This window comes from Numenius arquata, chromosome 16 (assembly GCF_964106895.1).
Source record: "Numenius arquata chromosome 16, bNumArq3.hap1.1, whole genome shotgun sequence".
In the NCBI taxonomy this organism is placed as follows: Eukaryota; Metazoa; Chordata; class Aves; order Charadriiformes; family Scolopacidae; genus Numenius; species Numenius arquata.
This window is the reverse complement of record NC_133591.1, coordinates 1,129,804-1,156,074: the sequence shown is the minus strand read 5'-3', so window position 1 is coordinate 1,156,074 and position 26,271 is coordinate 1,129,804. Positions and strand designations below refer to the sequence as shown.

At 38.1% G+C, this 26,271-nt stretch overlaps 1 protein-coding gene across 3 annotated transcripts in view; it reads left to right on the top strand.

Annotated features, from left to right (window-relative positions):
- TXNRD2 (thioredoxin reductase 2) overlaps positions 1-26,051 on the top strand; it is a 30,208-nt gene extending 4,157 nt beyond the window's left edge. For 2 of the 3 annotated variants that reach the window (XM_074159550.1, XM_074159552.1), the window contains 11 exons: positions 881-943; positions 1,472-1,542; positions 4,312-4,331; positions 4,709-4,800; positions 6,492-6,666; positions 12,167-12,303; positions 17,588-17,683; positions 17,916-18,008; positions 18,647-18,718; positions 20,539-20,636; positions 22,878-23,052. In XM_074159550.1, the coding sequence (XP_074015651.1) occupies positions 881-943; positions 1,472-1,542; positions 4,312-4,331; positions 4,709-4,800; positions 6,492-6,666; positions 12,167-12,303; positions 17,588-17,683; positions 17,916-18,008; positions 18,647-18,718; positions 20,539-20,636; positions 22,878-23,001 (1,041 nt within the window). In that variant the 3' untranslated portion in view covers positions 23,002-23,052. Of the gene's footprint in view, positions 1-880; positions 944-1,471; positions 1,543-4,311; positions 4,332-4,708; positions 4,801-6,491; positions 6,667-12,166; positions 12,304-17,587; positions 17,684-17,915; positions 18,009-18,646; positions 18,719-20,538; positions 20,637-22,877 lie in introns of all 3 variants that reach the window. The other variant, XM_074159551.1, reaches the window with a different exon arrangement.
- Positions 26,052-26,271: the final 220 nt, after the last annotated feature.

Genomic DNA, 26,271 nt, shown 5'->3' with positions numbered 1-26,271 from the left:
AAACATTCCAGGTCTTCATGAGTTGGTTTTCAGGTCAACTGGGAGCTAGATTGTAATTTTGCAAATTGCTTTAGTTATTCAGTATTGTTTTGGTGAGGGATATTTGCATTTTCCACCTAGAGAAGGCGTTTATGAACTTGACTGTTGCCTACTGAGTCCCTAGCCTCTCACCTGGCAGTTAGATGCCATTTATCTTTTCTCTGCAGATGGAAATGCTGAGATAAAAGATTTAGTTATTTTTTTCTGTCAGAGTCATATTGCTTTGATAAATGCTTACAGATCTGTAAAGAGGACCACAATCTCCTTATTGGTCTGAGCACTAGATCAGTCTGAGATGTTTTCCTCCTTCAAATGAATCCTGAGGGTGATTAGCTTTCTAATACAAATTGTGTGTAGGGGGCAATTACACTGAATTCACAGCTTTAAGCAGTTGGGGCACATAACAGAATGGTGGTCATTTCTGTATATTTAGGAAGAGACTGAACATGCATTTTTAACACCTTTTTGAGGGTAATTATAATTGCTTTTTACCCTTTTTGAGGGTAGGTATAATTACTGGTAAATGTCAGCTTTAGAGAGCAAAAGTTTTTGGGGGTAGATGCCTAGCACTTTCTAAAAACATGCCACTTTCGAGGTAGCTTAACTCCAGGCCCTAGAGACAGAATTCACTTGCTGTGATCTCAGTATGTTTTGTCCTAAGCAAAAATTGATTTTAAAAAGCTGCCATTTGTGAACAACTGTTGCTTCCAAGCAGTCATCAGAATCTTGTCCAATATCGGAATAATTGTAAGCTTAATATTAAAACAAAAATTGATAGAGAATGTGTAGGAGAAAATCCTGCATGTGATGCTTGATTGTGATTTTGTGTTTTTGTTTGTAGACTGTTGTTACTGCAGAAAATATTGTCATTGCTACTGGAGGAAGACCAAAATATCCTACACACGTAAGTTACACTTGCCATCTAACAACTCTAATGGCTTCACTGGTTTTATGGCAGATAATAATGAATGTTTGGAGGATAAAAATGTAAATATAAAGTAACATGAGAGATGTTTGTACTTTTGTCATGTGAAAAATTATCTTTTATATGAAGTACAGGCATTTCAGAAAAACATTTCCATAGAAAACAAATTACATCAATTTAGTAAGTTGATGTTGCTTAGAGCTGTTGGATAATTCACGTTGAAAGGGATCTCTAGAGGTCACGTAGTTCAGCCTCCTGCTGAAGGAGGTAGTGGTCAGCCATTGAGTCAGCTGTGAGGTCAGAACATGTTGCTCAGGGCTTTTTGCAGCCAGGTTTTGAAAAATCTTGAAAGAGGAAGACCGGACGACATACCTGGGCAATCCCAGATACATAATTCCCTTGACTTACTGGCTGTACTTCATCTAATAAAGCCCAAGTTGCAATTAGGGGGTTTTGTGCTGCCAGGACTTGGATTGTATGTTCAAGATCTTACCTGTGTGATCACAGATTGCAGGTGCACTGGAGTATGGAATCACAAGTGATGATCTGTTCTGGTTAAAAGAATCTCCTGGAAAAACGTAAGTTACCTTACCATGGTTTTAATAGATGCTGGCATTTGTACTTTTCTTTATGGCAAGTTGAAAAACGTTCAAAATTGTCTTTTATACACCAGTTTTTATGTCCTTCTGTTTTTCTTCTGAGAATTTGTTTTGCTATGCGTCAACATCACACTACCAACCTTCATTAGCAACTAATTAATTTCTCCCCCTCTCCCGTTTACGAAATTCCCTTCTAAAATCGAATTAAATGTGAATTTTCACCATCTTAGGTTGACTTGTTTGCTGGAGCAATTATACCCGGAAGTCACAAGAGGGCAGCATAAACTTAAACGAAGGCTGCACTGTCTGGGTTTGCTACGGGTGTAGGTGAAGTCGCTCTTCAGTTAGGAAAGAAACTCCAACATAATTTTATGTTCTCTTAAGTGGTGGCAGTTCTGATAACAAAACAAAATATGATGAGGCAATTGGGTCACTTTCGCCTTTTCTTATCCTTTGGGAGCTATTTTTTAACTGAAATACTAAAAAATTGTTTTTAATGGGAATAGTAAAATGTCATAGTCTTTGTTACAGCACAGTAAGATTCTGAGTCCACATTGCACTACAGAGCAATTTCCTGATGCAAATAACTCTGGGAAATGCACATTTGCTAGCGTGAAAGTCAGATAATACTATTTTTTTTTCTTTTTGCTGTTGAGCAATTCTAGAAGAAGCTAAGTGTATATATGAGAAAAAGACTTGAAACTGTAATACTGGTGTTTGAAAGAAGACAGAGCTGCCATTTGTAGCTGTGACTTGCTAATATAAAAAATGCACTGTGTTTAGCTAAACATCAAATACATAAACAAGGCTCCTTGGTACAGTTTAAAAAGGAAAGTACATTTGCTGTTGTTTGTAATGTATCAGTCACCTCTTGAACTTTGAGAGTATGCTTTATGTGAGGAAGTTTTTTTTTTAAAAAAAAAAACAAAACACAAAAAGAAATAAAACCCAACAACACCAACCCACCAAAAAAACCTAAACATAAGATTTATCCCTGTAAGATGTTTCTCTGAAAATGTGGCTTTTGTCCAGTTGCTGCTAATGCAAGTTGTAACAGTGTAATGTGGGAGTCTAGTGTTTATATGTTGCATTCCTGAGATTTAGTCAAAATAAGCCTGTAGGGGCTACAGTAGCATTTCTGTGCTTTATCAGGCTGTGTCCTAGCAAATGAAGGAGGGAGTTGTTAAAGGTTTGTTTCTGTTTGGTTTGTTTCTATTATAAATATTCCCAAGGTTCAGTTTAACACCTTTTGTTTTTAGTCTGAGCTGTGTTGTGCTTACTCTTTCTTTTCTCCCTCTCCAAGTGTACATATCTCAGCTACAAATTACATGCCTGGGGGTTATAGAACTGTCAGTCCTGCAATTATTCATATTTAAAAAAAAAAAAAAAAGGCAAACCGTTAACCAACTTAAAAGTCCCTTAAATATACAAACATTGCGAAGAAATTCTTGCTACTGAGATGAAGGGTTTTGGCAGGGTGAATTAGAAAAGATGCCTTAAAATATGCTCAGAATGAGTTAGAGACCAAGCAGGTGGGAAGGAGGTTTGGTTCTGCTTTCTTAAGTTTTCTATTAGACACTGACAATGGCCGGGAACCCTCTAGTTTGTAGAAGAAATTGTGAATAATGTGCTGCTGATACTATGAATGAGTGCCAGCTGGCATCTATTTTCCATCTAATGGAAATGGAAAAAGAAGAGCAAACATATGCCTAAATTACAGATATTCTCATTCTATTCCCTGTGAATCTCCAGTAGATATTCCTTTAAGGGCTGTGTGTGGCTTTCTGCAGCACTTCCCAGGAGCTCCGTGCTAAAGGAGGGGGTGATCATCCATTCGCAGGTGAATGGGATGCCCTAATGCTGGAAACATCATTTCCCACTGTGTTAAATTGTTTGCCAAACATAAACCCCAGACTAGCAGATTTTAATCTCTGTAGTGCAACCTGTTCTCTGTACACCTTCAGAAGCTGTATGTTTTTATTATGGGATGGATAGATGTTATCTAGGGTCTTTTGTGAGAAAACACGTGTTGTACTGGCTCCGCAATCCCTGGGGCTTATGGAGCAGCAGCCCCCGTGTCTGCGCTTCTCAGAGCTTCTGAAGCATCTCTGTTAGAACTGGGAGATGGCACAGAGTGGTTTAGGGTGAGGCACAGGCCACGAGCCAGTGTTTCACCTACTATTTTTGCTTTGCTGTCTCAGTATAGGACAGACTGTGTGTGAAGAGCTTTCCGAGTATTTGACTTGCTTTTCTCTTGCAGTATTGGGGAAGAATACCTTTCCTAGGGGTATGTGGCTAGTCAGTGGCAGGGCCAAAAGGAGAAGCCAAATTTGCTGTCTGCAGAGCTCCTTCGTGTCTCTAACACTTGGGTTTAGTTGCCATATGTGTTCACATAGAAAATATTTTCATTTTCTGAGATTAGTTTCTCTGAGTTTTTAACGTCTTTCTTCGCTTTGTCTTTTGGAGTATGTGCTTAAATGTCTCTTTACACTATAAAAACAATTCCTTATGTCTTACAAGCCTGTTATTTTTTTTATCCTGTTAATAAAATAAGCCCCCACGTTACAGTATCGTCTCTGGTGGAGTTGACAAGCCACACTCTTTCTGCCTGTCTAACAACATCAGATCCACTCCTCAAACCTGTAATTTTGTAACTATACATGCTTCATAAAATCATTTTTTGGTTGTGCAGAAATAAGCACAAGCTCATTTGACTGCTTTGTTCTTTTTTTCTTTTTATGTAAACAGGTTGGTTGTTGGAGCCAGCTGTATCCTTTAAAAAAAACTGATGGTTTGTGATTATGAGCAGCATCACTGTCTTCCCTATGAAAGCTCAGCTTTCAGAATTCCTTTGCTCGTGCCCTGTAGTTGGGTTGGTAATAAATAGTGATAGTTTTCTATGCAGTAGCATCATGGGAATTAAGGTCAGCTGAGGATAAATTCTCAGGATCTTAAAAGCAATGTTATCTATGGAGAAAATATTCTAAGGCTTTGGAATTTTATTCTATGCAACAAAAGCAAGATAAAGATGTCTGTGTGAGGAGAACTGGATATCTCTAGGTAAAAAGCCTGCTTGTATGCTACCCTTTTATATTGCATTTACCTGGAGTTATTGTTTGTATTTCCTTAACTGGTTCTTCACCAGATGTTTCACTTGAGTGTGCTGGTTTTCTAACAGGCATTGGATTGGACACTACAGTCATGATGAGAAGTATCCCGCTTCGTGGCTTTGATCAGGTGAGTGCAGAGTATCTTGCATTTCCTTATATATCAAATACATTTTAAAAGTGTATTTGATTACTTTTGTCTCCTAAAGAAAAAGTGGTTTTGCCTTTTCCAAACATTTCCTAATATGTGCTTTCTGAAGAGAAACTAAATAAATACCAGCTCTAGTTTTCCTATCATATATCTTGATACTGTACTCAGAAAAGTAAATATTTTTTTCCCTCCTGCTTAATTGAAAACAAGATTGAAAAGGTTAGGAAGCAGGGCAGGGATTTATGCCACTGCTAAAAACTTTAGACAGTACTTTAAAATAGTCTTGAATTTCTTCCTACGAGTTAGAATTATTTTAAAAATAAATTATTTGACTTAATGTGAAATAGTTCAATGTGGAGTTCATTATGATGAATATAAATAAATTACTAAGCTGAAACTTTATAGGAATCAGAAATCTTCCTTACAGATTCCTTCCTTACTTCCTTCAAAACAGTGGCAGTTATAACTAGGTAAAAAAAAATTATATAGTGATTTCAGTGGAGCTATCAAACCTAAGGTGGAGAAAACGAAAAGCAAAACCTTTCAGGCAGGGAAATTTAAAGAGAAAAAGCTATGTTTCAGAACTGGGAAAGATTTTGAGGAGTTTTATTTGAAAGTGTAAGTGATCAAGAGTGTGCCTTGGGATTTGCACCCGCCGCTGAAGAGCTCCACATCTGTAACAGCTGGAGCCCTGAGCAAACAGGGAGTAGAGCACAGAGTCTGTGTGTGGCACTCCATAAAGCACTCACAGTATGCCTTTCTCCGAGAACTTGATCCTTTGTAGGCAGGGAGAGCACAGTGGACACTTCAAAATATAATAATAAAGATAAATATAATAAAGATAATATAAAGATAAAATAATTGTTTAGCCTGTAGCCGCATGGAGTCTGATGGAAACAGGTTAGTGAGCTGTCGTGTTTCTGAAGAGATATAACCCTGCTGGTGCCTTCATATTAGTTAATATCAACTTGGAACATAAAGTTTTGTAAGCCAAGAGCTTGTGTGTAGTTGTTCTATGTGAGTGGTTTTGTGATATTATCCTTTAAGTAATAAACGTGTTCTTTGACAAAGTGTGACTAGAATCACAGCAGTCAAGTGCAATGACATCTTTAGATAAACCTGTCAGTGCAACACTTTACTACTCAACTGTGTGGTGTGGCGTTATTTCAAACCAGCTCTTAAAACAAAAGCATTATTTCCTTTTTGTAGTAGAACTTTCCAGGAAACCTTAGTGATTCATAGCCATTGCAGAGAAATGGCAGGTGTCATGGCAAAGGGAAATATTTTTCTTCCTTAGCTTTGTGAAAGTATTTAATTCTCATCAAGCTGCCAGAAAATGCTAATTATGGTAATGTTAAATTGAATATGCTCTAGATGCTATTTTTGTATAAGCAACAAATGATTTAAAGGCAACTGTTTTATTCACATACTATTTTACATTTTTAAAAATAATTTGAATATTCAGATGTCAATGGCCCTTGGAGTGGAGTTACAGGTCATAGTGGCTTAATAAATTATCCTGTGTTGAGAATGCATAGTAACTAAGTGACAAAGAATGTTTGAAATGCTCAGTGTATTTACTGGATTTTCATGAGACAGCTGAAGGAGGGCTTTGCATTAAAAAGGTCATATCTCTAAGAATAAACAATATTTTTTCCCCTACTCAACAGCAAATGGCATCTTTAGTAACTGAGCACATGGAATCTTATGGCACAAAATTTTTAAAGAGATGTTTCCCAACTAAAGTTGAAAAATTGGAGAGCAACAGATTGCAAGTCACCTGGAAAAATACTGACCTGGGCACAGAAGAAAGAGATTCCTTTGACACAGTGATGTGGGCCGTAGGTAAACTTGATTATCTTAACATTTATTTTCAGTGCTTTGCATTCTGAAACTGAAGTCCCCTCATCATGTTGTATGGGCCAAACAACTCCCACTTTTTTACATTAAATTAAAATTTAGTGACCTAAACACTGATCTATTTATTTTTTTTAAATTCATTTCTTGCATGCCTGACTTGTTCACTTACAGTCTAAAAACACATGAAAGCTGCAGTGAATGGAAGAAATCTGTGGTAACTACTTTTGCATGAGCTGCAATAGATGGGAGACCATTTACTCTTCCTCACGTGCACTAGAGGATGAGAGCGTGAATTCCAGCAGCCTCTGTGGTGCACGTTGTGCTCTCTGAGTCCACTCCTGACTTCTCATGAAGCTGTTCACTACAAGTTCCTATTTATTCTGTTCAAGGGGCTACCATTTCTTCTAGGAATTGTTCTAAACTGTGCTGCAGTTTACAGCCCTGAAAACTGTAGAATAATATTCATGAGGTGAGATGAAAATGTTTCCGAAAAGTGGGTTTCTAAATGCTGTATCTGATTTTTCTCAGGCGTTCTGGTAAAAGTATACTGAGGTGGAGTCACACCTGTGAAATGTCAAGTCATTTTGTTTACTTTTGTCAAAGATGGAAAAAACAGCTATTAAATTCAAATAATATGAAAAAAAATCCTGGTTTAGTGTTAATTATAATGGAATAAGGTTGCATGATATACTATTGCAGCTCAGTTGTAATGTGATTCCACTCACTATTTTGATACAGAGGAACTACATGTATTATAACTTTTGTCATAGATAGAGTTACAATCCATATTTAGAAACTGCAAAATGAGTAGTTTGAGGGTTTGGGTTTTCTTGTGTTGATTTTTTTTTTTTAGTGTCCCAATTGGCACTCCACCCTGAAGGATTAAACACATTATCAGCCAAAGCTGGTTAATTGATGTGCAGTCCATATGATTCATTGTTTTGCTCTATATCAACACACCCGCACCAGGTGTCTCAGATAATGGGCTGGGAAACTCGGTGGTGCTAAGGATTTCCTGCCTGCAGATGTGCCAGTCCCAATACTGATTGAAGAAAGGCAGCTTGTGGAGCTGGTTAAAAAGCAACCGCTATTGTTAACTAATCGTAGCCTGAATTGTAGTAGATACAGCCTCGATTTTTTTAAGCGCATTGTGGAATTTTAGTAGGATTTTATGAAAAATGTTAAAAATATTTACTGACAGTGGGACATAATTAGAGCTTGTTAAGCTACAGTATTATCTCTTAATGTAGGCCCTTTGAGAAAAAAAATCTACATTGTGTTTCTATGAAGAGTTCTTTTTACCTTTTGGAATGTGTCATTTTCTGTTTGTATGGGTAAGCAAATAAAAGCAGGGCCAAAGCTCCTTTTGCTTTTCTAGCAGGTTTTTGAACAAGTCAAAGTATGTGAGGCAAAAAGAAAATCTCATTAATACCTCATAGCTTGTAAACTAAGCAGGTGTTTCGAACATACCCTGGGATTGGTGTGACAGAGACAGCAGGTAATGTGCTTTACAACTGTTAACAGAAAGAGCAATGACCAGCAGCAGAGTTTGAGTTTGGCTTTACAAAAAGAGTTTTCTCTCTCATGAGAGTATTGGAACAACCATTCTCAAGTTCTCTTGCATTCATAAGCTTAGAGGAAAGCCACCGTGTCTTAGAAATAATATCATCTTTGCTGTAAAAAGGAATTATAATGTTAGCTCAGTGTAAAGCTGAGCAGGTATCAGGTGTTGCACATCACGGGCTATCAAGGACATTGGCCTTTGTGTCAGACCAGGCGCTTGGCACATTTATTTCGTACTGCAGTAAAGTAAGATCCTCACTGTTCAATATCAAGAAGGGGTTAAGTACGTAACTTTTATTTTTATAGTAGTTTTCTTCAAGTCTTACAACCAAATCGGTTTGGATTAACTAAGAAAACAGAAATTTTGTTTGGAGATTTTCTTTGAAAAGTCCCATATGGTAAAACACTGCTGTGATCTCCTGTCAGCGTATCTCTGCCAGCCCCTATAGAAATGGGGATGGGCTTTAGAGCCGTCTTGGCAAACAAAATCTTCCCATCCAGTTTTTAACCTTTGAACTATTCAGTGAAAAATAATGCACCTTGGTTGATCTCAGACAACTGTTAGTGCTAATGTGACGTGGTTTGCTGGGGCGCTGGGTCTTTGTTCTGAACTTCCCGTGTCTCTTTCTCATTAATTTTAATTTATTATTGTCTTGGTAAGCTGTGGTTTCTGCAGTCCTAATGAAAATTGTCGTTCCCATTACATCAGTCAGTGCTTCTAGGTTTTTTCCCAATATCTAGTTTTAATGACATTCAGTCAGATTTTATTCAACAGGGCGATTTTTAATGTGCTAGTAATTTGTTTGCATTGAAAGAGGCCTGGATGGTACTTTTTCCTTCTTTTGTTTAACCCACACATAAACTTTGAGTGTAACTCTTATGTTATGCTACTTATTTTACCAGTTTGTAACTACAAACCCCACTTCCTCGTGTTGAGGAGAAGTTAGATGGTAGGCTATGCCTCTCATCTGCGGGTGAGAGAACGTTTGGGATTCAGAACTGTAAGGTGCTAGTTGAGTTATGGGTGATGGCCTTTACCTGAGGGGTGCTATAAATAAATAAAAAAATGGTAGAAGATGCTCCAAAGTAATTTCATTAAACCAGTATAATTACTGTGACATTTTCTACAGAATGCAGGCTCTGTTCACCCGTAAAAGTCTAGGGTTGCCATGTCACCGTATAACCAGCCTGGCACGTGTCTGAGATGGGTGCTGTAACCTCTCCCTTGTTACTCTCCGTGGCTAAGCTGGCTGGCAGCCCCCTTAGGAAACCACGTTGTTAGGTTTTACCAAAAAAAGACCAAAAAGCTGTTTTTTCTTTTAAAGTGAAAAGCAAATGGAGGCAGGCCCTGAGAGCAGGGATCTGGGTGGTTTTCACAGCTGTGTGGCTATTGTGTGGGTCTATTAAAGATGAGATTATGATGTGATATTAAAAGTGCAGGAGTCAGGTAACCTTTTTAAAGGTCAGATTAGAATTGGCACCTTTCTTCTAGATGTCTGGCATCATATCTTACTGGTTTGAATAAAAGCTAAATCTAGTGTCTTATGCAGTCAAACACTCCTTGTTCTGTGGCAGTTTCAGGGCAGGGGACATCTTCAAATGAAAAGCACATGTGCTGGCTTTAGGGGGCCGGGGCTGTTTCCAAGTTGCATGCCTGGTAGGATTTGGTATGGTTTTGTATTGCCCTCTGGATCTTAGAAATAAGCTGTAAACTCATGCTTTCTTGAGGCTGTAAATGTAAAAAAAATTAGGCATTACGGGTATGAAACAAATGTCCTTCTGATCCAAAACTAGTGAGAAATGGTGAGAACTGATTCTATAATACAGGTAAGTGAGTGCCTGGGAAAAATCATCATTTCCTTAATTTGACATTAAAACTTGCCAAGACATATTGGATAGTCATGAAACTGAGCTACTGAATTTGAGGGGAAGATCAGCAAGTGTAACTCTGGCTTATGGAGGTGAGCCAGCATAGGGCTAAAGGCCAATAAAGCTTCAGTTCAGTTTTTTAAAGTTTTATTTTTGCTTTCAGAAATAATATTTAGGCAGTAAAGTTGAGAGAGAAATTTCGCTTTGAGTAGCAACACATTTTTTGTAACCCTTAGCTATTAATATCAAGCTGTGCGCATGTTAAAGCAGGCTGGAATCGAAAGGTTAAGTGTTATCCTGCAGATTTGATAAACTCGGCTGTTGTTGTCACAGGTCTTTAAATGACTCTATTGACAGTTTTTTCTTTTTTTCCTCTGGCAGTGCCTGCCATTGCGTGCTAAGCTTTCTCTTGGCTCTGCCTGGCAGGAAAAAGGGGAAACTAGAAAACCCCATTAGCTGTCCATTTGCAGAATATCCAGGCTTTACTCTCAATACACAAAGAAATACAACGGTAGGAAGTTGTTTCACATCCGAGCCAAGATAAGGTCCTGGAGGTTTATTATTTTTGTTGCCCGATAGCATCAGGCCTGGGGAGCAGGGGCAGAGAAGGAACAGCAGATCTGCGTCCCGTGGGGACGGCAGGAGGGAAGACAGACAGATAGCCAAGTGCCGACAGCTTCAGTCACTGCTCCCAGAGGAAGTGTTGGTTTCACCAGATGAAATTAATACACAGAAGTCTTTACAGAGGCATTCAGATGTGACATTGTTTGGGGGGCCTGGCGATATGGCAGATGTATAAAGCAGTGAATCATATGTTTACATATAATTAGGTCTGTATTGACAAGCCAGGTTTTCCTTTTGTTTAATAATTTCCTACATTAACATCAAAGAGCTTGTTTTTATAATGAAAACACGTTTCCCTTTTTGTTTTGCTTTGCTATAGCTCTATATTAACTTCAAACACAAAACCATGACTCACGCAAAGGAGACCTATAAATGTAGCTGTAGATACAGATATAGCCTTATTCATTTAGAGCCTCCAAAACAGATGCAATGTTATAAAATTTCCTTCATTTGGATATATTGAGGTAATCTTTTCTGTATGATCCTGTGTATCCCTACAAATTTTGGGAGTACCTGATAATTTCACTATATTTATTAACCTTCAAATACATTTGAAAAATCAGATAGGATTTAAGATTCCAGTTTCTGGGTGAGGAATTGCTTTGTCAGATGCTTTATAGAAAGCTTGGTGTAATGTTATCAAGACTTTAATGGTGTAAGTGGTAACTCTATGCAGAAAGCACTACAAAAATATTTTTTTAAATATGAGATAATTTAAAATCGTTGGAGGAGGAAGCTGTAATAAAGGCTTGGTAGAATTTGCCTCTTTTGTTTTTAAATCCATTTAAAATAGTGTTTCTACACTCTAGCAGTACTGTTTCTAAACTCTACAGAAATAGCTCAAATACAGAGTTTGAGCTAAATAACTCGGCATTATAAGGACTTGAGAGCAAAGTTGGTAAAGTTTTTCATCCAAGCTGAGGGAACTAAAAAAGCTTGAAGATAAGTGTATCAGATAACAAGAAAAGAGGACTTCAGGAATGTTTAATGTTGAACAGCATTATTTTTATCCACAAGTGTGCACAACAGGCTCTTGTTACTGTTGAGTCCCATTGGGTTAATGTTTGTTGGAAATTTTCAATGTAGAAGTTGCTTAGTTATTGTATATATGTTCATGCTACATTAGGAAACTGAATTTAGAATGTGCAATAAATCATGTGGAGTTTGCACTGTGTGTTGTCCCGCGCATTTTTAAAGGAAACCTTTCTCTGCAACAGTCTGAGCAAAGGCAATAGCAATAGAGCTCCTTCCACAAAGAAATTCCTACCCCTGCTTCCCACCCTCACAGCTTTTTCAGTATGAGAACTGGACTATCAAATAGCACAAAGTTCTTAAAAACCTCCAGTGGAGGATGCCAGCTTTTTAAGTTAACGCTGCTGAAGTTTTTTGATGGTTTTTACTTTAATTTTTTTTTTTTTTTTACCTTAAGGCCGAGCCCCTGACACTAAAACTCTCAATTTGGAGACAGTTGGAGTGAAAACTAATTCTGAAACTGGAAAGATCATTGTTGATGCTGGTGAAGCTACTTCTGTTCCTCACATTTATGCCATTGGAGACATAACAGAGGTACGGAGTCTACATAAACTATTTTACAATAACAGGAAGCCAACTTTGTTCCTGACTAATAACTAGTCCCCAGATGTCGTCATGCTCTAGCATATATCTTGGTGTTTTGCTCTTTTTCATTTTGCAGAGCTGTGGTGTTTGTGCCAGCCACCTGGGTCAGTAAATTCCTTCACATGGATCTTGTGAAGTATCTCAGCATTAGAGATTATTGCTGATGTTTATCAGGGAATGCATCATTGGTCAGAGGCTAATAATAATGTCTTTATCACTTCAGTTATCTTTCTAATAATGTTTTTATCACTTCAGATGTATGACTTCATACTGCTTGTGAATGCTGAGTGAAAGCAGTTCTTACCTTCTGGAACTGAATACACTTACTGGGAATGACCGAGAAGTTCTGTAATTCCATTTTTAGTATTGTGGGGTTTAATTGAGACTAGTCACAAGGCAGCATTTCTGCTCCCTGACACAAAATGCTTTTGACAAAAGTGTCTTCCTCTAGAATAAGAAAAATTTCTGCAAATACTAAATGCATTTGACTTCCTTTCATGATTTCTGAATGATTATGCCAAGTAAACATGAGGTGTGGTTTGGGTTTTGTTTTTTTTTTTAAAGAAAGGGACATTATAACTTCAGCAAAATTATTTACTTATTATAGATGCAAAACCATAATTTTGTGGCCTTAATCTATTGCTATTTGATAGTCCTCAGTTATCTATGACAAGAATGTCTTGTCTTGATCAAAGTGCACTCAAATACTTTCAGTCCCTCAATTCTCATTTCACAGAATTCGGAGCATCTCCTGTAAGTTAGGCATCTTCAGATATGTTGTCTTCATAAAAAATAATGTTTGTCTGGATCCTTAACTGTCCAGTTGCATCCAGGAGGGTGTTTTCGTGACTGCCGGCTGTTCCTGGAAAATGCGGGCACTGTGTTGAGTGTAGAGGCTGGGCACTGCAGGATGCAGAGACCTCTCACCCATTGTGGAACTGAACGGAGTCGAGCAATGCCTTCCTATCAAGATTGGTTTTGATATAGTGAAGGCATCTGTTTTAAAAGTCTGGTAAATCTAAATACTGTAGCAATATCCAAAGACCATATACAGTATTATTTCAGAGATCTTTAAAAGATTTCTCTTTCTGCCGTGTTTAAAATGTTTTAAAGGTCTCCCAAATTTATAAACCCTACAGATGCTCTGGGTTTTTGAAGAGATGTAACAGGTTACACAATGTCTTGGGAATAGCCCTGCAAATTTCTGACTGGACTCTGGAACTGCCAGGGACACTTAAATCTCATAAATCTGCCAACCGTTCCCGACCTCTTCCCCTCTGTGTAGACGTGTGTTTCTTCCTGTCTGTCTCCATCTTCATGCGAACGACTGGCCGTTTCCTTTTAAACTGTGTTAAAACTCTTTCCTGCTCAGCTATTTATCCTTTTTTTTTTTTTTTTTTTTTTTCCCCTTGCCCTCCCCAGCTTCTCTGTCCTGTCCAGTCACTCGGAGCTCTGGGATTATGGGCAGTTTCTCTCTCTCTTCTCACGTCACACACAGGGTCCCTCTGTCCATGTCACCCCTTGCTCTGGGGTATTCCCTGCTCACGGTGCCCTCCACCTGCGGGTCCCTGGGACACGCCTCGCTCGGGCCTCCTGCTTTCCAAGCTTCTCTTTTTAATGTCATCCAACCAGCAGTTATTAGAGGCGATGCCGGCAGGGCCCTAGATTCTGTTGCTCATTTTGCTGCCAATCTGCAGTGTTATTTTGGGCAAGTAATTTCCTTTTGGGGACTTTTTTGTCTTCTGCCCTTTGAGGATTTAGTAAAGTAAGAAATATGAAGTTGGAGGCAGGATGCTCTCCTCTTTCCTACTCTGGATCTAAAAAATCACATCTTCATTTATTTGTCATTTTCATTTTGTTGTTAAAACTTGGATTTCCTTTTCCTGCTTTTGTCCTTATTAGTGCCAATTTTTGAACTGGAGTTGTTCAATAGGCACTTCTAAATGTCAGTGTTAAAAACAGCAACACAGTTCTATGCTGTGTCCAGTGTACAACTGGGGAAGAACAGAAGAGTTAAATCAGTGCTCTGTAGAAATATTCTCTTAAGCTTCTATCTGCGTATGGGCTCAATATAGGGAATTAAAGAAATTGCAGTATAGTACTCATGTATTTATAGAGTTTAAAGATTGAAGAAATTATTGGCATTATCTTATCTGACTCCAGTACAATGTGAGCTGTGTAATTACACTTGCTAAGCAACAAAGCTTATTTTATTTGAACACTTAAATTAATTTTGTCCTTTTTTAAGCAGAATCGATTTAGATAATAAATTTCATTGGCATGGGAACCAGCAGCGAAAGAAAGTTCTGTGTTGGTGCACATCTCAAATGCACAAGAAGAATGAAGTGCATCCTGCTAAGAACCACAGAGCTGCAGAGCTTGGTGTGGGATACTCCGGATGAGACCTACCACAAAAGCACGGGAAGGGGAATCTTGTTTCCTGTGAATGAGCATCACTGATCCCCAATATTGCTTATAAGAATAAGATTCTTTTTTTTTTCTCCAGTGTTCCTGCTCATGATTTCTCTTTCCTCTGCTCTCTCCCTGGCAGTCTTTTTGTTACGACAAAGTGCTATTGCTCAAACCTTTGCAAGGCAACCTCAAGCCCTCCTGCTCCCTCCTTTACCACATCGTGCTGAATAGACTAAATTGCTACCAAAGAGCAAGAACTACTTTATTATTTTTTTTTTTAATGCAGTGCCCTGGCTGGAAGGGGAGTGAGAGAGGGGAAAGGCTGCTGTCCCGATGTGCTCGGAATGACTGTTTTCGTTCGGGAGTCGTACCCAGCTGGCACAAATGGGGAAATATGTGCGCATGGGTGTCTTGTTGCACCCTTGTATGGCAAATGGAACCCTAATGTTATCCAAGCTGTTCACTTGGAGAATAGGGGGGAATAAACCCTTACAGAGGTCAGCCAGTTTGTCTACTCTCAAAAAAAGTTTTTCGAGCTTTGGCAAAATAATCTTTTCAACTGACAGGTGAAATTGCATTTAGGCATTTTCATCTCCTGTAACCAGGATGAGGAAGATCAAGCTGGAATTTTATTTCGATTTTTTTTTTTTTCCAGTGCTAATGTAAACTCTCTGTGTTAAAATTCTTCCTCCAGTAGTATTCTTGTTGAAAAGCATGGCACACGCTATAAAGAAGTTCTCTCAGAAGGAGGTTTATCATATGGTCACGCCACTATACATCTGTCATATTTCAAAGGGTGTTATAACAAAGATGTGTAGAGAAGGTGGAATGTACAGTATGTTGCTTTGAGTAGAAATAAGACCAAAAAGAGTTGTGTTAGAACAAATACACATTACTTCAAAGCTTTTTAAACTCTCTTAGGAGCCATCTCGTTTAAATGTATAATACATTGGAGGATTCTTATGAACAATTCATATCCATAATAATCAACAGAGTAGTTCTACACATGACTGCAAAGTGAATGTTCATTTCAAATATTTACCAAGGAAGGTCTTTAAGTCATTGTTTATGAGAAATTGGGCTTTATCTGCATGGATGTTTTAGTAATTAGTTGGGTTTTATGGAATGCATGGTAGTGCTTTCACAATTTTATCTCTCGTTCCAATCTTCTATTCATTTCTGGAATGCCAAAACAACATCTGTATTTCCTGCTACAGAAATGATTGGCAGCCATGTTTCAGGCAAATGTGTATAAGAAAAAACAAATGGCAAATTTCATCTGGTAAATGACATTTACAGACTTGAAAGTCAAAATGCTGGATTTGAAAAACCATGATTTGATGGATCTTAGGCAGAAAAAAGGGATACACTTGAAGTTTTGTGATTTGTCATGAGCCGTGGGGAAAAATAGATTAGTCTTCATTAATAATTAGAATTGTAGTTTCTATTATGAGGTTGGACATAATGTTTCGGTTTGTTTTTTTGCAATGGAAGTTTTAAGTGGTTATTAATAATGCATATTAATGTGCAGATACTTGCTATGGTATGTGCTCTGAAGTAAATGGTAGCTAATACTATATACAGAATCTATCCAGCCACATACAGAACAGATAAGCTGGAAAAGAGGAATGGATTCCAGTAAATGCTGAAGAACTTTAGCGTAATGAAAAAAAAGTGTGAAAAACTTGAACGTGTGTGGTGGGGAATCCTTATTTTATTTTCTGCTGAAGGCTGGTTTTGAGGGCTTATTGGATGACGACCTCCAAGTGGGGCTTTGCGGGAGCGTGACAAGTGTTGTATCTAGATAGGACCTGTATGAATCAAAACTGCACATGTTTTATAAAGCCTGTTTTTCAGTTACGTTTTTCTTATGCCTCCATATCATTTCTTCTAGATTTGTGACCTCTTTCCTCGTCTCAGACAAGCATCTTGATGACGTCTTGGATAAATTCTTAAATAATGTTTTTTACTAGATTTATGAAGTTTGTTACATCTTATTAACTTACATGGACTGTTCTTCCTTAGACTTCAACAAATCCCTTTGAAAATGCCTGACTTCAACTTGCAAAAACTTCCAGCTTGCTTAAGGCTAGCCCTGGAGTTCTGATACTCCGGTGGTGTTGTGCCAGCACTCACAATTGGGATTCTGGCACCCTGCAGAGTCCTGGTTGGATAGAAAAAGTAGCCAGGACTCATGGCTTGAACTGGAGCGTGTCCTGGTCATGTCCTGCTGTCATTCCCTTTCTCACTTGCAGGAAGTTCTCACTTGCCAATAGCAATTCTTTTTGTGTCGCTTTAATCCAGCTCAACCATAGGTTCCACTTCTCCGATCCAGGACCAGGACAGAAGTCAGTAATAGTGCCTACAAATAGCTACGTTGTGTGTCTGTGTTCTGTAAAAATGTGTCAGATCACTTTTTTTTTTTAAAAAGGTCTGATGTTATAAAAACACTGTTGCTTTAAAAAGCTTCTTCTGGTTTAAAAAGACTATCTGAAAAATTTCTTGATGACTTACTCTGTAAAGAAGGGGGAAGTGAATGGTTGGCGCGTGAATACCCTCTGCTTTTCAAGAGCTGAGATGATAAGATAGAAGGTTTTGACCTTCATTCGTGGCATTTGTTTCCCTCCCCATTGAGACAGATATTACATTCAGAGACTTAAAAGCATGTTTGGACAGAAATTACTACTGCCCTCTCCACTTGGAGTCCTGGCTACTAGGCTGGAATTCCAAAGATTTGGCTTTCCTCTGACCATTGTCCCAGGAGAAATCCTTGGATGCTGCTTCTCTCTTAGTTAAAACAAAGCTTTGTGCTCTCTTCTAGGGCCGTCCTGAATTAACACCCACAGCAATAGCTGCAGGAAAACTGCTGGCTCGGCGTCTTTTTGGCCAGTCTTCAGAACTGATGGACTATGACAATGTGAGTTGTTTCGTTTTTCAATAATAAAAAGCAAATCTCATGCTTTTTTTTTTTTCCTTAAGAATTTTTAAATGAATTGCATTTTGTCATCTGGAATCCAGCGTTGACAGTAGCCAAAGTAGATGTGTGTGCCGGAGCCGCACTGCTCAGTCATGGACAAGTCTCCCCCGTGTCTGCCGGGCAGCGACTTCCTATGGTTCATCGGACCCACTTTCTGTTTCCTTGCGAGCAGGTACCTACGACAGTTTTCACTCCCTTGGAATATGGATGTGTTGGACTGTCGGAAGAGGTGGCTGTGCAGAGTTATGGGTCAGATAATATTGAGGTATGAAAACATTTTTTTTATTTTACAGTTCCTGTCGGAGTTGCACTGTGAAAAGACAGAAGTTTCACTTTTGTATCAGGCAAAATTTTTGGTCCCCCAAAAATACTACGTTTGCAGTTGGGGAGTTGGTGTCTTCAGAAAAGCTCAGGACTTTAAAAATATTGCACCAGGTCACAATGGAAACTGTTACCCTGTGGGCAAAATCATTAATGAAAAAATAAGCATTTATTATTCAGAATACAAAAATTACAGTTTGGGTTATCTTGTGGTCTACATTATTATAGATATGGAAAACTTCCTGGATTATTTTCAGTAAACAGGGTATTAAACTTCTAGGAGAAACTTAAAGGAACAAAATTAATATTTTTAATTTGGGGTACTGGTTTGAGTAACATGATTGTAATTGTTTTCAGTTTCATTATTAATCTAATGGTTCTATAATAAAGATCTGTGCCAAACTCTTATTGTGCTTTCCGTATTTTTCTTTAAAATAATGAACAGGCTATAAATAAATCAATTTTTGTATACAACATTATAAATATGTAGTAGTAGTCTGTAGTAGTCGTCATTATAATACTAAATGGAAGGTTTTGACATAATAGAACTCTAATGCAAAGTGTTATTATTTTCCCTGCCAGGTATACCATGCATATTATAAACCTTTAGAGTTTACAGTGGCTGAAAGAGATGCGACTCAATGCTATATGAAAGTGAGTGATATGAGCTTTTAACTTCCTTTTAAGTTAAAACAAGAGGTATGGTTCAGCCAGCTTTAAGGAGGACTCTTTGGCAAAAAAACCTCACAAGATGGATGAGATATTTTCTTGGTGATGGTCTGTTTCTCTAGTGTAACTTCAAATGTTTAATATTTGTTACATGTCCTATTGCATATTGAAATTGCTCTACAGATATTAGCATTTTTCAGAGCTGACATTTTGCTGATTGATACCATCTTTGAACTGCTCTTAAGGTCCTCAGAAATATTCCAAATTCTATAGAGATTAATCTCTGCTTCCCCCAGAAAAGTTCTTAACTAGTTATGTATAATATATGAGTTGCCATCTCTTGGGGAAAGTAAACTACCTTCAGAAAAAATTAAGCATAAGGCTTAAAAACCTAGAGTAACTGCTCAGTCTTACTCATGAAAACAAAAATGTCCTGGTTTAGACCAAAGTGTTGGAGTTTAAATGTGTCCAGTTGTTTCAGTGTTGAAAAGGTTTTTGATGCACTTGCCCATAGTAGAGAATCTTAGATAAGGTGTAGTGTTGATAGAATATATTTTTTTTTAATTTAATTTTATTTTTCTTTCTTTTCTCCTCAGTATCAGGGAACAATCTTTTTTTGAATAAATGTAGTAACTTTTGTAGGTCCGTCACAAATTGTTATGTTGTTATTGTGTTATGTAAGGAATATCCTTTGTCAGTAGTTGCAACCAGTTTTTCTAACTGTATTTTGTCCCATCTAATTTGTCTAACTGCCTTGGTAGCTTACCTTAACCCTCCCAAGGATCAGTGCAACTAAGGTGACGCTATTTCTTTTTAGCTATTCCCTTTAAATTATGTCAATTTAAGTAAATATTAGAATGTGAAGTAGTAATAGCATAATAGTTGTTGGGTGATATTGAATATAGTCCCTACTAAATGCCCAAACACATGAAAAAACATCAAACTTGAAAGTTTCAAACTCTCCTGCAAGAGGGTTTCTTTCTTTAAAACTCCTCAATATTTGAAGTACCCCGCCAGGATCGCTGCTGTTCCTGGGATTCCTAATCAAAGCATCCAAGCCTTTACTGAGTAGCAGAATCTATTAGATTAGTGATGATTTATTGCTTGATGGGAGGGCATGGGGAGAGACTGACTTTCTTTTTATAATTATAAAGATGGGGTCCTTAGAGGAACTAAAAAGTTTTCATTAAGTTCTCTGATGACAGTTCAGTGTGCAGCGACTCAGGCCTTCCCAGATACTTAAGAACTCGCCTTCCTCTTTGGCTGCTTCCAAGCTTGACTCCTTTTCGGGTTTTGTGGCTGAAGTGGCACATGTACCTCACCAAACCCGCTGCTGTAAGCGTTCACAGCCTGAGTCCCAGTGGCAGAAAATATCCTGGAACTGGTGGTGGGCATCTTTGGCAGTACAGCTCATCAGCTGCTGAGAGTAATGGGCTTGGGGAATTGCTAAAGTGGTCATTCAGCATCAAAAAAACACTAGTCCAGTTACTAGACTACAGAAGGTATTTTAAGGATTTCATACAAATGACAAACAACAAAGTATTCAATTTACCAGAAATGATTGTTAGTGGCTCCCTGAAGTCTCACAGAAATACACTAATAAATCTTCAATTCAGGAAAGTGCTTAAGGACAAGCGTAAGAGCTATTGAAGTCAGTAAGACTTAAGCAAGTGCATAAGTTCTTGGCACACGGGGAATAAACAGCTGAACTAGGATCTCAAGGCACTTCAGTTTCATTTAATTCAACTTCATGCCTCAAATGTTCTAAGAAAAGATCTCTGTGTAATGTATTGTATTGTTTTCAGATGGTGTGCTTACGGGAGAGAGAGCAGCGAATACTTGGCCTTCATTTCATTGGACCAAATGCAGGCGAAGTTATTCAAGGATTTGCTCTTGGAATCAAGTAAGTACAAAAGAATGTCTCTAGCTTCTAAAGCCTGCTTTTTAAGTTTTTGTAAGATTATAAAAGATAGCTGCCTAGTTTTGGCAACACTATAAAGAATCCATGCTTTTTGTTACTTTTATGTAGTATTGCACATATTTTCACTAAAAATACTGCAGTTCTTCATTAAGATGTACTGGATTTAGTTACTGTAATACTGGATATAGTTAAGGAACAACTGAGGAAAGTATATTGTTGGCTTCATATAGTTAAAGCAAAAAATAAAATTGTGCATTAACTCACTAATGTTAGTTTTCTCAAAGTGTAGCTGCTTCTGCATTCTATGCACAGGGTGGGAAATCACTGTGTAGTTTTGCAAATCACTTCTTTAAAAGGATACTTGTGTTTTTCATAAAAACCTTTCTTTACACCTGCCAAGCATTTCCATTCCTAATCTCATCTTTAAATATGCACAGCCATTGCTTCTCAAAAGCTCAGCAAGAGCTTGCATGAATTTTAGTACTTCTTGGGTATAAGCTAGCCATATTGTGATAAGGTAAAAACCTCCATAGGGTGATGGGAGAGGGGAGGTACTTTTGTCTGGAGCTGTCTGATAACTGCAGTAACAAACTTAACCACAGAGGTGAACCTTTGTGACCTGATCATGTTTAAGATTTTGCTCAAATATTAATATAGAAGCCCTCCCTTTGAAGGAGTAAGGAATGATTCTGGGTCCTCTCTGGTTAAATGGAGAATTCCTGCTATTCCTCGTGTGCTACGATTATTTTTTATTTGTGTTTTCATTTCCCTTCTTATTGCTGATTCACATCTTCACAAATGTTAATTTGTGTATTTACATTACTAAATTATAGTTTTTAACTCCTCTTTGAGGAAAGTAGGCTGGGATACAAGAAATCACCTGCAATTGTGGTGTTTATTTTCCTAAAATATCATCACCATTTGATTGCAGTTTTAGCCTTACAGTTGTGAGTGAGTATAGCATAAATGAAAAGCAGAAAGGATTAAGAAGGCAGGACTGCAAGTATCATGTGAGGAATATCTTGGAAATCACTGATTGCAGTGTACCCTCAGTGCACACTTTCAACATGTGTTTGTAGTCCATTAATTGCCAGTGGTATAGATTCTAGAACTGCATTTTTTAGGATGTCATTGTTTTGAAGTTTTATCCAAAATAACCAGTGAAGAGGAAGCACGTGAAACTGGAGTGTTTTTCTGCCTCGCCTGAGGGAAATGAAAACTTCAGCCACAGTGAGGGGTTTTCAGCAGGTCAGATTCTTGTATTGCTTTCTTACTGTATTTCACAAATCCAGAGCTCTCAGTGAAACACCCGCTGTGAGAGCTGCTGCTCTCTTGGTCAGATATTAGTATTGCTTCAGCCTCTCCAAAGGATGATTTTCCATCTTCCCTCCCTTCTTAGTACTCCAGTAACATCTGTGCTCAGCAATGACTTTTTGCTTGTTGGTGCCTTTTTGGATGTTGATGGGAACACCAGAAGACATCTGTGGCTCTCTTCCCTGTGTTTATGGAGGGAGAGAACATTATTCCATAGGGAGCTTGAAACAATTCTTAAATTTAGGGCCATTTCAGCTATTCTTATAGCAGGACCTGCCAGGAATAGCAGCTTAAAGGAAAGTCATCAATTCTAAGAATGTTATTGCATACGTAAAGGAATTAAGGAAGTGGGATTTTTGCTCAAGGGTTTTTTGATGGTGGTGTGTTTTGGTTTGGTTTTTCAAAATGAGAGATTTTTTTCCTCCTGCTTATAACATTGATAATTTCAGTGTAAGCACCAGACTTTCTCTAAGATCATGGAAGAATATTCTGGTATTGTTTCCTTCAGCAGATTCTTGCCAGCAGTTCTAATTAGATTTTCTTTCTCTGTGTGTATGTGTGTGTTTTTCCATCTGGAGTCTCAGTGAAACACATGTGTATGTACAAGAAAAGCTGAAGGCTGCAGTTTTGTCGTGTTTTTTGCCATAGGCTCAGTGGTGACTTGGGATAAATTGCTTAATTCTCTCTGTCTCAACTCTTCTGACAATTCTTCCCTACCTAACAGTGTAGTGAAGCTGGCGTTTAAATGTTGTTGTGTAAGGGCCTGAGAAGTAACAGCATTGTCTGAAGAATAAATGCAACTCCTCTACCTGATAAAATGGACAAGAGCAGAGTTACTTTAATGTTTTAGGACATTCTACCTACTTCAGGTGAATAGGGTTTGACTTTGTGGATCTTTTTTTTTGGTAGATGTGGTGCTACGTATCCTCAGCTCATGAAGACAATTGGCATTCACCCTACCTGTGCTGAAGAAATTACCAAGTTGCACATTACAAAGCGTTCTGGCTTGGATGCAACAGTCACAGGCTGCTGAGGTTAAATACCATCCCTGGAAAGAAGGAAAAAAAAGCACAAAATACATTGTAAAGAAAAGGGAGACTTAGAACAGTTCTAATGGTTCAAGTTCCAGGAATCTTTCTTGTTCTCCCTGTAGACAGGTTTTTTTCACAACCGGACAAAGAAATGGTCCTCACACCATCACTGTTCTAAACCCAAGGCAGTTCTCTGTAACAAATCTCTCTCTTCCCAAGTGCCAACAACTCTTCTCTTGCTGGGAGCTAAGGAATAATCAGAGTTTTATATATGTAAACATAACTGAGGCCAGTGACATCTGAGGCCATCTACAAATTAAACAGTTGTCATCTGAGTTTCTCTGTTGGCACGACTGACGGCCAACAGAAGTATCTCCCGTAATGTTCATACAACGGCAGGAATTGGACAGGGCCTCCCGTAGAATTTTGGTGATGGTACTTTCTCCGGAGCACTTGGATATAGCTCATTGCTGATCCTAATCTTGAACACAGAAACTCGGTATTCACTAGTAGAAACATGTTCCCGGAGCATGAAACAATGGTTAAGGAATCATCTTTGGGTTTTTTCTTTAAAATGTAATATGTACAGGAATTTACTAGAAAAATCACTTCTCACTGAATTTGCTGCTACTGGATGAATCCCAGTGGATCAATCAGTGGCAGCTTGGTCATAACATTATGGTGATGGCCAAGAATGAATGAGCTCAGAGGTGCTAAAGGAAGAGATGAATTTTATGGTGAATGCCTACTCTTGAAATTTCTAATTCAGTTGACGCATCTCACAAATTACTGCTTGAACACCATATATTAAGCAACGCCTACGAGTAGAATCAAAACCACTAATAATCCAACTCATGCAGCATTTTCTGTTTAATAGAATGCTGAAATCTGGCTGACACAGTGATATATTTTGTTGGTTTGATTTTAAGATTTCCTCACTGATGAGCTGGGTACTACATCTGAATGGATTTAGGGCTGGCTTTAATAAAACATGTTACTGAAGGGAACTAGATTAAACAGTGATCTAGAAAGGAAATGCTCCTGCTCAGAACAGAGAGAGAAAATAATTATCTGCAAACTTTTTTTTTTTTTTTTTCCCCCCCGAGTATTGGCCAGAGTAAGAAAGCATTAGTCTGTGGCAAATTTCTGCTTATTTTCCTGCTATCCAGAAGGGGGAGATGCTGGCTAATTTCTGGCAATACAGAAACAGAAGTCTGCTAGTGAAGCTTCTCTTGTGGAGCCCTGTTAAATAAGTAGCTCAACAAAGGCAAACACAAATCAAACTGCGCTGAATTTCAATCCCAGTTGCAGTTGCCAGCATTTTGGTAGGTATAATCACATCGTTTCTCACACCCTTTACAGCAGAATAGTGCATGTAGGAAGAGATCAGCCTGAAGTGAAACAAAATGTGTCCTTTTTGCAGTTAATTTATATCAGTGCTTTTGTGTGTGGAATTGGATATTTTTGTAGCTGTCCTCCTCCTTGTTGCACAGTTTGGAAGAATAACCTGATGATAAGGTATATCTTTGCTGGTTTTTCTTTGTCTGCTATTTCACTGCTACAACAGGTAACACGGACAAATGGTTGGTTTATTTCAAGTGCAAAATCTGGGGTTTTTTACGCTGAGAATTGTGCCTGTCAGAGAAACTACTAGACAAAAAGTGATCAGACCTCCCTGTGATGTAATGGCATTTATCACACTTTCACTGATACTAGAATACTCCATTTTCAAAGATCTATTCTGACTTGAACAGCAAAAAAAGAAATTGTAAATGCTTTCTTTACAAAGTTTCTGGATTTTTGGTCTCTGTTTCTGGTCTGTAAGAGAGGACAGAGTTTGACTGCCAGGGGCATCCCTTATCAGATCTGCTGATGCCATTTTTCATATGTGAAGATATCCATAAGCTTGTAGTTCAAAAGAAATACTTTGAGTGGAAGTGTAGTTGAAACACTGCCTGAATATTGCAACTGCCCTTAGAAGAAATGATGAAAACTTTAGATCTGTATATAAATGTGTGCATACCTGCACCCTCAGAAGTTACCATTTCCTTTAATAAATGTCTTATGAGTATGATACAGCCAAAAACCCTACTAGTTTTTCCCAGCTCTTTACACACACACAGAAAGTTCATAGTAAATTAGGGTGGTTTTTTTTAATTTTTGCTTAATATTTCAAAACATTGAGATACTGAGCATCTCGGTCTCCAGAGATTTTGCTGTGAGGAACACCCCACTTCCGACTGAACTGTAATGTGTATTCATGCAAGATTTTTTTTCTTGCTAGCCATTACCTATTGCAGTTCCTTTTTTTTTTTACCCATCAGTGAAACCATTGGTGATTAAGCCACGTGAAAGCTGCTTCTCCTCTCTGTCCTGCCAGTGCATCCAGCAGACCGAGCTGTCTGCCCCTGCCGACAAATCAATGGAAAGAGGAGTTAATTTCATTTATTATAAAGTTCAAAATAGTAATTTGGGATAACAAGTAAAGAGATCTCAAGGAAACGTGTCCTCGGTGTATGTGGGGTGTGAAACTAAGGCACGCCATCCTTCTCAGAAGTAATATAGCTCTCCTGGGTTTAGAATCGCTGAGTGGACTGTGTGAAAATTGCTCCTGTGTCTTGAACAGCAGCGCGTTCTGTTCCTCATTTCCTGGAAAAGGTTGTTGTCCCTTGAAGTAAATCGAAACACCCATTCACAGCTACAGAGCCCGCGTGTCAGAGGCAACAGCGAGAGAGTAATGACAGCTACTGTGATTGTGCTTTTTTTTCCTGAAGGATTTGCCAGGGATGGTCCTTAAGAATTGCTTTTAAAAGCCTGACTAACGTCAATTGAAATGACTGATATATGCTGCAAATTACTGATTACGTGTGAAAAATTAAAAATAAAAAAATAGTAGTCGGGCTTCTTCTCAGGATGCCAGCGGATGAGGGCTCGTTTGTCAAACCGCTCTGTGGTGTGAACGAGTCTGAGCATTGCTGGGTCCCTCATACGTGTGATCCCAATATTTATTGTATTGTGAATTAATGAATTAATAAAGACATTTTTTTCTAGTAAATGTTTGATTCTGTTTGTTTAATTTTGGACATATGACTTCTGCTTACAAAAGATTTCTTTTTTGATCTTAATGCTGCTTCTCTTGGTTGAGGTATGTGTTAAGGAAACAAAGAAATAGACGGACTCAGACCTTTTAAAAAGGAAATGTTGATACCTCTCTTATGTGTAAATTGAATAGTCAGGGAGATTATTCCAGGCTGGATGACCTTCTTCAATTT